This window comes from Protobothrops mucrosquamatus, unplaced genomic scaffold (genome assembly GCF_001527695.2).
Source record: "Protobothrops mucrosquamatus isolate PMUCROS unplaced genomic scaffold, P.Mucros_1.0 scaffold548, whole genome shotgun sequence".
In the NCBI taxonomy this organism is placed as follows: domain Eukaryota; kingdom Metazoa; phylum Chordata; class Lepidosauria; order Squamata; family Viperidae; genus Protobothrops; species Protobothrops mucrosquamatus.
The window spans coordinates 494,383-509,048 of record NW_015386852.1 but is presented as its reverse complement, the minus strand read 5'-3'; the positions used below and the strand labels follow the sequence as shown (position 1 = coordinate 509,048).

General features: G+C 40.4%; 1 protein-coding gene across 1 annotated transcript in view; it reads left to right on the top strand.

Moving 5' to 3' along the window:
- ADAMTS12 (ADAM metallopeptidase with thrombospondin type 1 motif 12) overlaps window positions 1-14,666 on the top strand; it is a 155,067-nt gene that overhangs the window by 112,245 nt on the left and 28,156 nt on the right. Inside the window, exons 18-20 of the mRNA XM_015817020.1 lie at window positions 2,757-3,001; window positions 5,855-5,996; window positions 8,305-8,431. Coding sequence (XP_015672506.1) covers window positions 2,757-3,001; window positions 5,855-5,996; window positions 8,305-8,431 — 514 coding nt within the window. The remainder of the gene's footprint in view (window positions 1-2,756; window positions 3,002-5,854; window positions 5,997-8,304; window positions 8,432-14,666) is intronic.

The following is a 14,666-nucleotide window of genomic DNA, read 5'->3' as shown; positions in this document are numbered from 1 at the left end:
AGCTGACTATGCCGAGGCGCTGGTAGCCACAGCCACTCGGTCTTGGACGGGTTGAGTCTGAGTCTGTTCCTCCCCATCCAGACCCTCACGGCCTCCAGGCATCGGGCCATCACGTCAAGGGCATCGTTGGGGTGGCCCGGGGTGGATATGTACAGCTGAGTGTCATCAGCGTACTGATGGAAATCCACCCCGAAGCCACTCATTGGTTAAAGGGTTTGTCTCAATTTCTGCATAGCCTGTAAAGCAGATCATTATTAATTATTCCATTTCATTATGGCATAGAAATGGAGGCTTTGGTTGAGAATATTTTACATCTATCATAATTTGCTGGTGCACTGAGCTGCAGACGTAGACATATTTGGTTGCTAACAAAACAAATTTCATTGAAGTAATTTGCTATGCTTGACTAGTACTAGCTTGAGAAGGCAAATGGATATATATTTTATTTATGTTCTGGCAACATTATGTAAATACTTTAGTGGAAAGTTGTAGATAGCTGTAGATCAATGATTTATTTGTTATCACATTTCATTAGAATTAAAATAAAATAATAAGGATATTCTTTGAGATTTTGAGTGAAGTGCTTGATGCCTGTTACATGCTTTATTGCAATATCAGTACAGATTAGCCGTAAAAATAGTTAACTACATCTAATGGCTGGCTTATGTTCTTACAGATACTTTCAATCTCTCAATGCAGCAGGCAGTGGTCCCATCGTTTTAAGATGGCCATTATTTTACCAGTGCCAAAAAAGTCCACAGTTATGGGTCTCAATTATTACCGTCTGGTTGCACTGACATCCATCATTATGAAATGCTTTGAGAGGCTGATAAAGGACATTATTGTATCTAGCCTCCCGCAAGCATTTGACCCGCTTCAGTTTGCTTACCGATTAAATTGTTCTACGGAGGATGCTATTTCTTCCGTTCTCCATCTGAGCTTGGGGCACTTAGAGGAAAGAAATACTCATGTGCGTTTGTTGTTTGTTGACCTCAGTTCGGCATTTAGTACAATAATTCCCCAGCCTCTAGTAGACAAACTAGGCTTAAACACTAGGCTTAAACACTGCAATTGGATTCTTGATTTGAAGTTACAACGGCACTGACAAAAATGACTTACCATCGTTTTTCACACTTCTGACCATAGTCACATGATCAAATTTTGGATGCTTGGCAACTGGCATATATTTATAACAATTGCAGTGTCCTGGGGTCATGTGATCACCTTTTGCGACCTTCTGACAAGAAAAATCAATGGGGAAGCCAGATTCACTTAACAACCGTGTTACTAACTTAACAACTGCAATGATTCATTTAACAACTGTAGCAAGAAAGGTGTAGAATTGGGCAAAACTCACTTAACAACTGCCTCACTTATCAACAGAAATTTTGGGCTCTGTTGTGATTGTAAGTTGAGGACTACCTGTATTAAATTTGGTATCAAGTCCCTAAACTTGCCTATGATATTAAATGAGATTAATAATGTCACCCCATCCAATAGGTGAGTATTAAGAGTAATTAATTTGTTACATATTAGGGGCTGCATAATTAAACATAGGATATGTATTACAGTTTCAATACCCATTATCCCATCCAAGAGAGATATCTTTGTAAGCATTGTCAAAATGTACAAACAAACCTTTCTTTACACTTGTCCAAACCCTATTAAATAGGCTGGTCTATGAATAGGAATCGCAGCTCTATCCAGAATGCCAGCTGAAATTCGTTGTACAACTGGGAAAACGATCCATATTTTCAGCTATTGTTTCTTTTCTGTGTGATGAAAGCTATCAGCTTCTCCTTGAAAAAATCAGGGAAGCAGAAGGCTTTGCTACAAAGCATTTTTGGGGAAAGAGCATGGAGAATACAAATAGCTGAACACCACTGTTTAACTTTTCCAAGGTTATGTAAGACTTTTGTTTCGTGCTTATGGAAAAGGGAAGAGAAAAATTATAGTTTCAGTTTGTCATTCTTGCCATTACATTTTATCTGTGGGTTTACAGCTGTTTTGAAATGAAATAAATCCAGTATTGTTCTATAACACTCTGTTCCAGTAGTCCTCTGCTTAGGACCACAGTTGAGACTGGCACCTTCTTCACTAAGCAATCCAGTTGTTAAGTGAGTCGTGATCAATTCTATGACATTTTTGGCCATGGTTGTTAAGCATGTTGCTGCAGTCTTTAAGCAAATCCAACTTTCTCCATTCACCTTGCTTGTCAGAAGCCACTGGGAAGGTCGACAATGGTGATCACATGATCCCAGGACACTGCAACTCTCATAAAAGTTGTCAAGTGTCTGAATTTTGATCCCATGACTGCAGGGATGCTGTGATGGTCATAAGTGTGAGGACTGCTCGTAAATCACTTTTTTCAGTGCTGTTGTAACTTCAAATGGTTGTTCAACAAATGGAAGACTATCTGTAAGGTAAGCTTTAAAGACCTTTATGTATCAGAAATTTCTGAGCCAAAAATCTACATACAGATGTATATCCATTACAAAGAAGATGTAAAGAGATGCTTAAATTAAATTTCATTAACAAAATAAATATTTTAATATTTTAAAAAACCTCCTGGACTGCTAGATAGAACTAAAAGTGCTAGAGGTCAATATTCCCCACCTGTGTTCTAAGCCACAGGTAGGCTATTTATCGTCTTTTGGACTTTACAAGTCCCAATATCTTGGACCGTTGGATGATGTCAGCTGGGCTTCAAGAACACCTGGAGATGTTTTCAAATCCATTTTGTCTTCCTCCCGTAGGTTATGTTGACATTGGCCTGATTCCCAAAGGTGCAAGGCACATCAAAGTGATTGAAGTGTCAGAGGCAGGCAATTTCCTTGCTCTGCGCAGTGAAGACCCTCAGAAGTACTATCTAAATGGAGGGTTTATTATTCAGTGGAATGGAGATTACGAAGTGGCAGGAACAATATTTAAGTATGGAAGAAAAGGAGATTTGGAAAACCTCACTGCTTCTGGACCCACAAATGAATCTTTGTGGCTGCAGGTACGTCAGAATGTCAGGTAATGGGTATGATGCAGACTGTGAATGTAGTGCAGAAAAGGAATTGTCAATATTTGCAGCTTATCTCACCTGCTTTTGCTGCTGCAAGTAACAGCTTGTGAACTGGATCCAATGTGATCTACTGCAGCTAATGTGATAGGTATCAATTTTTTAATAAGATCTTTTAGGATAATATATATGCATAGTAGTATAAATTGAAATAAAAAAATGTGCTCTGTAACAGCCAATAGGAAGTATGCCTTGGAGAAACTGTATCTTTGTATAGTTTCTGTATAGTTTTTGCCTAGAAAAAATTGTTATGGACTATCCCAAAAGTTGGCAGTATTTAGAGCAGCGGTTCTCAACCTATGGGTCGCGACCCCATTTGGGGTCGATCGACCATTTCACAGGGGTCGCCAAGCAAGGCTGTCCGCCATTTTTTCCCCCTTTTCCGGCGGGTGCCTTACCTCCCTTGGGCTGGGCCAGCTGGTGGTCGGCCTGCTCCGTCTCTGCCGCTTGCCAGCTACGCCTCGGCCGGCGCAGGGGGCGGAACCACGCATGTGTGGCGCTCCCGGGCAGGGAAAGTCCTTGACTTACGACCGGTTGGGGTCGCGGCATTAAAAAGGTTGAGAACCACTGATTTAGAGTTTGTATATCTCATGATATATTCTACTGTTTAAATCTTAAAAGACGTAGAAAAAAACCCTGTTCTTTTCTGCACACGGTCCTCTTATAGAAAGGAACAGAACGTATGGACCAGCAATAAAATGTTGTAGAAATTATTTCTGGCCTAGCCACTTCTGTTAGTTTTTCATATTTTCTGAATTCCCTGAGTAGTGCTACATTTCACTGAATTGCTTGCATTATCTCCACTATTTCTTTCTCTCTTTTGTTAAGGGATTGGTATGTTGTCCAATGCATTAATAAATGATCACATTGATACATCTGGTAATACATCAAATTCATTTCTCAGAATGAACTTACTGTGAATGGGGTGTAATCTCGAGTTAAATGGAGGGTTCTGACTCCACATTTTGTTTCTATGTGCTTTCCCCCCTCTATCTAATAGCCAGCCCATTAGGTTTCACTTTTTCAGTTCTTGAGGCGTCTCTCTCCAAGTCATCATTTTCAGTGTCTGGCAAGTTTAACATGTGTGGACTCCAGCATGCTGGCTGAGGAGTTCAGAGAACTGGAGTCCATGCCAAGGTTGAGAAACATTGCTATAGATCAGTGATGGCAAACCTTTTAGAGACCGAGTGCCCAAACTGCAACCCAAACCCACTTATGCATCGTCGGGTGCCGGGTGGGTGTGGCCCATTGGGTGGGTGTGGCCCGTTGGCTGGGTGTGGCCCATTGGGTGGGTGTGGCCCATTGGGTGGGTGTGGCTGCCATGGTAACGGCAAACTGGGTGGGACTAAAAAGTTCAATCAATCAATTCCAACTTTGCAAGATCTTTTTTTTTCCCGGAGAAGTTGAAATTGACTGATTGATTGAACTTTTTTTTTTTGTACATGGCGGCAGGGGCCTAAAGCGAAAAGGTTTTATAAAACCCAGCTGAAGGCCTAGGACTGGGGCGGCGGCGCGCATGCCCACAGAGAGGGCTCTGAGTGGCGCCTCTGGCACCCGTGCCATAGGTTCGCCACCACTGCTATAGATAGTGTCTCCCAATGGTTCCCACTAAGGTGCATCATGCTCTCTCTTCTTTAGGGACTTTGCAAAAATTGTCCACCCAGAATACCTAAACTACCCCTTAGACGAGACCAGGGGTGGACAACTAAGGCTTCTTTACAACCTGTTGACTTCAACTCCCAGAGTTCCTGAGCCAGTTCGGGAACTGAAGTCCACAGGTTGTAAAGGGGCCATAATTGCCCACCCCTTGACTAGACATTTGGGCTGAGAAGGTCTTCTAGAAAACAGTCCCGGTCAATTTCTGGTTAGATTACCCCCAGTCTACTCCTACCAATCTGCCACTCTTCCCTAATTTACCATCAGAGCCAAAGGTTTGATTCCGTCATGTAACTGTGTTTGCCCTAGATGTATTTATTGGTCACCTTTTTCTTATTTGGAAAACAACAACAAGAAAAAGAAGATTTTGGTGTTATTATTTACAGCTGTAGAGCATATGTCTTGCAGATTTAACTAGATTATCATTCCCAGGGCCTTATGGAAAGGATTGTAGGTTTCTCACTTTTTTGACTGAAGACATCAAAATATTATAGCTACCAGATCTGGGAGGCAAAAATAAATGGAAGCAAAGACATCCAGAAAACTGTCATTCCACCTTGTTTCAAGGCTGGAGATAGGAGGAACTCTAGGCATAATCCACAGATGGGAGAGGAATTTGTTAGCAGTTTACATCTACACTAGTCAAGGTGGTAGCCATGACAATGATACTGAAGTGATGTGCATTAAAAATAGCTGGAGCTTCAATCACAGTGTTATGGCCACCATCTTGGCATTTTTAGTATATTCTGCAGAAACCCTTATATATCTACAGTTCATACCAATGTGCAAGAAGCCTGGAGGGAAGAGATTAAAAATGTTCAAAGAGAGTTCATCAATGGACATATTTATTTATTGTTTCTACCAAACTGGAGAAACTCAAGATAGCTAAATCAAAGAGGACTGGAGTGACTCCTGCAGTTTCCAAATTTAATATGTTACCTTTAATTCTTACATTAGAACTTTTTTTGAGGTCTGGATGGTTCTTGCTTCCTTGATTGTGATCTGTGGTGGGTGGCTTAGCTTGTGGCCTGCTGGCCTCTTTGGAACTCCAATGTGGTAGTCCTAAAAACAGAGAAGAGAGTATTCTGGTTTGATATTTTGTGATTGAAATGTACAATAAATGTGGTTCAGCTCCTTTTTCAGGAAAACAACCCTGGAATAAAATATGAATACACTGTCCGCAAAGGCTCAAGCTTGGAAAATGAAGTGGAGGTGCCTGAATACTTTTGGAAATATGGAAAGTGGACAAGTTGCAGTGTAACTTGTGGCAATGGTAAGAAATCACAATTTTCCAAGTCCCTTTCCTCTCTCTCTCTCATCAGCTGCTTTGGTTTCCTCATTCATTGTTCTAACAATGTACCAACTTGGGTATACTTAAATTGCTCCAGACTGGCAAATAGTATTTTATTAATAGTTAATGTATTTGCCCTTTGAAAGGCCACCAATAAAATCAGCATACAGAAAACTACCTTGTGTGCCTACTAAACATTAATTAGTTAAACCTCAGGCAAACAATTGCATTTTTCTTATTCCAGGTAATAAACTCAGTGGGGTTTTCTGCCCTAATTTAATGCAGAAATCACACTATGCAATTAACAATCTTTTCACAGTTTATTAAAAAATAACATTGAAAGCGCTTTTATCAGCCCTGTTCAAACTAATAATAACTTATCAAGTAATTGCTGAAGGTGACCTCTAGTTGCCTCTGTGGAGTAATTAAGGTAGAAAGAGAATTTCACTCTTGTCAGTTAATTTATGATAATTACCCTTTCTTCTTGAGTAATTCTTATTATCAATTTACTTCACCATCTCGACCTATTGAAAACAGGTCCTATGTACTGTCTGGTTTGAACTGAATTGAAAGAAGAAAGAAAGATTTGTAAGCATCTAATCAACAGCAGGCCTGTTGTACACAGAGACATGTGAAGTAAATACTTTAGATAAAAAAGGAGATAAAAGTGCCTCTGCTCTTTATATCTATTATCCTTAGTTTACAGATGCAAAAAACTGTTTCATATAAAGTTGAATTCCAAGAGGGTCGATCGGGGTTTGCCTGAACTGATTACTGAGTTGAGTTGGACTATGGTTCTACATTTTCAACAAGGTTATGGGGTTTGTTTTTTTTTGAAGAACTAAAGTCCCACACATCTAAAAGGCGACCTATTTATTTTCTTCTGTTTTCTCTCATCCTTTCATTTTTCTTCTCATTTCTCTTTGAGCTTATTCAGGAAGCTTTAGAAACAAATGCATCAGTATAAACAAAGGATAAAACTGCAGTTACAATATCAGGATATAACCAAGGATGATTTTAGCAGAAATAAGCCCACTTGGAATTATTTGGGCATTCCCATTCCCATACCCATACCCTATTACTTCTGGGAAAAAAATCATAGTAGGGCATCTCCCTAATCCCTTAGTATGGGCAATGTCTCCTTTTTAAATGAAAAATCCATAGTGTGGATGGCACAGGGATATATCAGTAGTAGAATGAGGAGGGTTTTTTAAGCTGGAATGCCAAACTATAGTACCAACTTTAGCTGGAACACCAAACTATTGTGCCAACTATCATTATAAGGATGACATGATACCAGTGTTCCAATATTTGAGGGGCTGCCATAGAAGAGGAGGCCAACCTATTCTCCAAAGTACCAGAAAGCAGGACAAAAAGCAATGGGTAGAAACTAATCAAGGAGAAAACCAATCTAGAACTTAGGCAAAATTTCCTAAGAGTTGGAACAATTAATCTGTGGAACAACTTGCCTTCAGAAGTTGTGGGTGTTCCAGCACTGGAGGTTTTGAAGAGGAGATTGAACAGCCATCTGTCCAGAATTGTATAGGGCACTGGTGGCAATCCTATGGCACGTGTGCCAGAGGCGGCACTCTCTGTGGGCACCCACACCATTGCCCCATTCCTGCCTCCCCCCATGGCCCCCTCACCAGCAGCCCCCCGGAGGAGAGTCGGCCCCGGTCGTGGCCCACACAGAGCAGCGCAGCCAAAGACATGGCAGCCGGGCAGCGGGGACAAGGCTCCGCCCCCACACCCCATTGTATGCAGATGATGTGGGGCATGGTCGGAGGGTGTGGCCACCATGATGCTGCTGGGCCCCCTGGGCAATCTGCGGTGGCCAATGGAGGTTGGTGGTCCTGTGGGCGGGACGGGGTGGGGGCGGTGGCGGTTTTGGGGCACTCGGTCTCCCCATCACTGGTATAGGGTCTCCTGCTTGTGCAGGGGATTGGACGAGAAGACCTCCAAGCTCCTTTCCAAATCTGTTATTCTGTTCCTTAAAATGCTGTGGAACACACAAATTCTGCAGTAATATAGGTAAAGTCCACTGGAGTTTGACATTCAAAAAACATAAATAAAAAGAATATAAACTGGCAGGTGCTAATGTCTGCTGTCTAGGTTTTGAACATTTGGTGCTGGCATATAGTGCTAATAGCAGGCAGGATGTCCTCCTGCAAATCTGTGTACTCAGCAGTTTCTCAGCAGTGCTAACACCTAATATGAGCACCAAAATGTTTATCTTCTTAAAGATAACATCTAAAGATGAAGTTCAATTTTTTTTTCATTTTTCTTATAGGGTTTCAGCGACAGATTGCCCAGTGTGTGAAAAGGGGGAAGAGTATGGTGAAAAACCTGTTTTGTGACCCAGAAACACAGCCCAAGGCAAAACAGAAAAAATGCACTGAAAAAGATTGTCCACCAAGGTATGCATGCATATCATATAGAGCAGCGGTCGCCAACCTTTGTGGCTTGGCAGCCTGACTGGGAGGGGGGGAGAGGGGAACCAGGCCATGTGAGTGGTGGGCTGGCATGCCTGTGCACATACACAACTCACATGTGTGAGTTGAGCTGCTTGCGCATGTGCATGTACACCAGCCCACTGCTCACGCAAGTTGAGCTGCATGCAAATGCATGCGGCCCAGTTCTGAACAGGCCACAGCCTGGTAGTGGGCCACAGACCAGGGGTTGAGGGCCCGTGATATAGAAGAAGGTATTTTAAGATAAGGATGGAAAATAAACTATATTTTTTCCATCCCAGGCCATATGTGATTGAAGAAAAATAACTATCCAAATTAAAGAAAAATTAAAGTATGTGAGAGATCGGTAATAATATGAAAATGTGTGAGCAGAGTGAATAACTCAGTAATTTTTTAACCAATATTCCTTATTCTAACTGTTTGTCAGCTTCTGTCTTATCAACAGTTTTCTTAGGCAATGATCCAGAATCTGCATTCATTCAGACAATAAGAAACTAAAGCTTTCAGGAACCAGCAGGACCAGTAATAAAGGGTGATGGACAGCTTGTCTGTAGGGAGGGACTCAAAAACAGTTGACAAGAGACAGTTGCAATTGTGCACTTGAAGTCCCACCCCTTTGTATGTGCATGTTACATTGACACACACATAAAAGGAATGTGCTGTGATTGCTCTGCACAACTGCCATATTGATTATTTTTTTTACCCCCAGGAATGCCACTAATGATAGATGCTGTGCTTTAATAAATCATGTTTTATATCTTCACCAATGCTCTCTTCTGCTTCTGCAGTGTGGTTTATCTCAGGAGATTGTTATGAGAGAGGTATTGCCAAAGCACCATCTATAAAACTCTTTAAGTTAAATTGTAAACATTCTTGAAAAAAATATTGGCTGAATTTTCTTAAGATTTGGGGGGGGGGGGTTTTCCACAGATATTTTAAGTGCATTCTTGAAAAGAACAGATAAGATGTCAGAGAAGGGCTTGTGAGATTTCAGCAAGTCATTTTTGTCAGGGCCATTACTGATCTGAAAAAGTTGCCAAACCCTGTTGCAACATGAACTGAGATAATAATTGAAGGACTTTAAATTGAAAAGTCATAAATTATTTCCTGTATTGCTGCAGATTGTAGCATTTACCCACAGAGAGGTAAAGTCCCTTTTCCCTTAAATCAGAGGTAAAGAAAAATACCTCTGAATAAACCAGGAAGGTGAGTCTCCATTATGACCATCCTGTTGTTCAATGTTCTTTATTTATTTATTTATTTATTAATTTAATTTATATCCTGCCCTTCTCCTTGCGGACTCAGGGCGGCTAACAACCAGATAAAAATACTAATCCCAAGAAACTACAGATTAAAAACATAATTAAAAACAAATATTAATGATTGGTCTAATTAGTTTAAAATTACTTTAAAACCCCCATTAAAAATTTTCCCCTAGGCCAGTCCTGCAAGCTGGATTAATGTCTCTGATTAATGTCCTATTTGCATATCTAAATATTCCAAGTTCTGACTAGTCTTACTTGAACATGCTCTCAAATATTTCTTTTGTCAGAAGAATAATTTGGGGTTCCAACTCAAGCCAGGATGGTGCAAGAATAAATAAAAATGAAATACAGACAGCTGTGAGAAATGAAGAAATATTTATTTCTAAAAGCAAAGAGTTTGCCTTTAGGGGCAGCTGCAGAGAAATGGGGTACAGCGACATACTTTTATACGGGAGCTTGTCCTGGTGTGGAAGTGTCTACGTGCTGATTCTAGGGTGACACCTGAAGAGTGTATGTGTGTGTGTGTGTGTGTGTGTAGTTATGTCATCTATGATGCTTATTCTTGTGAACATGCAGTTCCGCTGGGCGATTTAATTAACTATATTTGTGTTTACAGACCTTATTCTTTGATATGTAGATTAGATCTGGATAACCTATTTGGGGATTTGAGTAAATTTGAGTAAAAGATTTCCCCCCGTTTTCTATTTTTACTTGATTAAATTAGTTTCAGTTTGACTGTCAATTATCTAGTGGAGATGCTGATTCTCGGATGATTGAGGATTCTGTTAATATTTTAAGATGGAAACAGTATAAAGAATAAAATATATTTTGATATAAAACCTCTCACACTAGTAGCTAACGTGTGACTGAAAAAGTTCTATAGCAGATGTCAAGACTGTTTTGAGGACCACATCAATAGTTTACAGATGCTATACAATACTTCCTAAATGTTGCTCAGTAGAGATGAACTAAAGGGACTGCTTGTTCTGGCCCCTTCAATTTTGTAATTGCTAACTACCGATAACTTTCTTTCAGTCAGAAATACTGATTGAAAAGGAGAATCATTTTCTTCTTCTGCCATGCTGCTGATGAAAATCACCCTTCCTGTTTCTCTCAATTCAGATCAAGGCAGACTTTGGTCTCAAGGCTAACTATATCCACAAACGAGGAGGACAATTTTGGCAAATATATGATGCAGAAGCACAGAGCTGTACTCATTCTCTTTCTTTATCACAGTTCAGATGAAAGTTATAGCCTCAGCTTGCTTGTTACTATCAGATTAAACATGAAAGAGTCACTGAGATGATGCATTTTAATGTCTTTAGTTTGGCTTTTTGTTGCATTTAATGACATTTTAATCATACGCATGACTTTTCAGAAGTTAGGAGGTGAAGATCAGTTTTCCAATCAGTGTTCATTATATTCATTTATTCACACCATTTATTTTTTCCCCCTGCAAATCACCTTAAGAAAAGCAAAATCTAAGAAAAAAACTCATTATTTTTATTTTATTTACTTGTATCCCAATATTATTAGTTTTACAAAATTCAAGGCAGCAAACTTACCCAACACATCTTCCTCCTCCTATTTTCTTCACAACAACCTGTTGGGCTGAGGGAGAGAGAGCCCAAAGTCATCCAGCTGTCTTTTATGGCTAAGACGTGACTTGAACTCATATCTTCTGCTTTTTAGCCCAGTGCCTTAACCAGTAGACCAAATTGGCTTTTTCACAATATATGTCCCTAATATATATAATATGAAGGTATCTCAAATGCATCAACTTTACTAATACCTATTATTTCAGTGCAACAACTGTACTATATGTTTCTATACTTTACATAACTTTCCACATGTTTTCCAAATATGTATGATTATACAGTAGTGGCCAAAATTGTGTAGCTTGCTTAGATTGATATCAGGTAGCTTTCCTTCATCTGATTGTAGCCAATGAGCATGAGTGTTTAGAGAGGCAATCAGGTGTCATCTTCTTTTGGCAATGAGTCAATCAGATCACAGTAGGATTCAGTTATTGATGTCATGTATTGAAGCTGCGAGGAGGACATTTGTCAGTGTGTTACATGATCGCTATCAAGTTGGTTGGGGTTTTTTGTGTTCTTTCATTTAGTGAGCTTGTAAAATAAAATTAAAATAATGGTGCAAAGAGTTGAACTGGTTGCCCAGAAAGCAATGTAAAATAGTATTATTAAGTGAACAAGGCTACAGTTATAAAAAAAAATAGAAGAAAAAATGGTGGAAGCTTAACCAAAGGTGGCATTTCTATTATACACTTTTCCCAAAAGGTTTCCACCATTTTGGCTACTACTGTTTATGCCTCTTTGGAAATAATTCCCATAAAATTTAGACTTACTTCCTGTGTGGCAAGAAAGGAGGATTGCAACCTGAATTTATTGTTGTACACTCTCTTTGCTATGAACTTTCAAAACTCAGAGGGGTTTGTCTAAGAATGTTAATCATGATTAAACTAACTAGCTGATTTTTTTTATGATGGCTCCTGCTGCTTTTGCAGAGTAAACACTGAACATCTGCTGCAAGAATTTACTGGGTTTTCTGCCACTGTAACAACAATGTATGCTGATCACATCTCACTGGGTGGCCATATCTGGAATACCATTACAGTCTCTGTAAATAATATGCTTGTTCTTTAAAGCACAAACCACAAAGTAGCTATAATTATCCTGTGCTAATAAGTTGGGCGCTAACTGATAGTATAATCTTATTTGAAAATGAATAGCCTCTACGATATACTGAACAAAAATGCTCAAAGGCATCCTGCACAGAGTTCTAGAATCACAAAGAAAAAGGTTTATTTGTCTGTTTGTTTAATCAAATCCATATGGCTGCCATCTTACAGAAGGTAATTCTGGGCAGCCTACAATAGAATCAATTATTTACACCTATTATAAAACCAAGGGTCTGTCTTAGGCCCAGTACTCTTCGATATCTTCATAAATGACATAGATGAGGGAATAGAAGTGGAACTCACCAAATTTGCAGATGACACTAAACTGGCAGGAATAGCCAACACCCCAAAAGACAAGCTCAGGATCCAAAAAGATCTTGACAAACTTGAACAATGGGCCCTATCCAACAAAATGAAATTTAATGTGGAGAAGAGCAAAGTTTTATGTTTAGGCAGAAAAATCAGAGGTGTAAGTACAGATTAGGCAAGACCTGGCTCAAAAACAGTAACTGTGAGAGGGACCTTGGAGTCCTAGTGGATGATCAGTTGAATATGAGCCAGCAGTGTGCATCAGCAGCCAAAAAAGCTAATACAGTCCTGGGTTGTATAAACAGAGGCATAGAATCAAGAACATGTGAAGGATTAGTACCACTTTATAAAACCCTAGTAAGACCACACCTGGAATACTGCAGCCAATTTTGGTCACTACATCACAAATAAGATGTTGAGAGTTTGGAAAAAATTCAGAGAAGAGCAACTAAGGTGATCAAAGGCCTGGAGACTAAAGAAGAACGGCTGCAGGACTTGAGTTTGGCTAGTTTAAAGAAAAGAAGAAATAGGGGAGACATGATAGCAGTGTTCCAGTATTTGAGGGGCTGCCACAAAGAAGAGGAGGTTCCTAAGAGTGAGGACAATTAACCAGAAATTGTGGGCGCTCCATCACTGGATGTTTTTAAGAAGAGACTGGACAGTCACTTGTCTGAGATGGTATAGGTTCTCCTCCTTGAGCAGGGGGCTGGACTAGAAGACCTCCAAGGTCCCTTCCTTTCTCTTCCCTTCCCTTCCATTCCATGATGGAAAAAAAAACGTTTTGAGAGCTTTTGGGAAGGACATAAGAGTTGGGGCTAACCACATCTTATAGAAGATGATATTCCAAAGAGGAGATGCTACTACATCTCCCAAGTCCCATCAGATGGAATTTTTTAGCAGATGGGTCCCACAGCATGTCTTTCCTGCTGGACCTGATGGGATGGATTGATGTAACTGGGGAGAGATGATCCCGCAGATAACAAGTCCCCATGCCATGTAGGGCTTTACAGGTCAAAACCAGCATCTTAAATTGGACCCAGAAGCAAACTGGAAAACAGTGAAGTTCAGGGAACAGAGGTGTAACACATGTCCTTCTAGAAGCACACATAATTGCCTGTGCAACAACATTTTGCACCAGCTGGTGCTTCAAGCACAGACCCATGAAGAACATATTACAGTAGTCTATTGACCAGGGCCTGAGTAACTGTGAGCAAAACCTCATGAACCAGGAATGGACCAACTGGTGCACAACACAACATTGTGCAAAGGCTTTCCTGACTACAACTGCCACAGGCTCCTCAAGCAAAAGTTGTGAATCCAGGAAGACCCCCGAGATTGGACACTGGGTCTGTTTGGGGTAGTGCCACCCCATCCAGAACCAAAGAGGGTAAAGTCCCAGATTCAGGCCCTAAAACCCAACATCACTCAGTCTTGCCAGGGTTCATTAGAAACCTGTTGTCCCCCATCCAACCTCCAGGCACCAGGACAGGACATCAAGACCATTGCTTACGTTGCCAGGGCCAGAGAGATACAGTGAAATATCACATGCATATCAGGTTAAACTTTAATGCAACGTTTACCCAGAGATTCAGTACAATTTTCTCTCAAGCACAGTACAATTAAAATAGCAGTTTTAATGATTGAAGGCATTTTGTTTTGTCCCTGTCCCAATTCTGTTATTATGCAAAAAAATCTGGGTGATGCACAGTACATGTTAGATCGCGCAGGCAGTAAGACACGAGTCGAGTGACAGTCAGCTCTTGGTTTATTGGCAAGGCATAAAGTAAATCCGGACTGGCTCTCTGGGCCAGGGGAGCCCTCTTTTATGGGATTCCCCTGGCTTGTAATCACACAATTCCATTGGCTGGCAAGACCCTGTTGCTAGTTAGCCAACCAGCAACGGGCA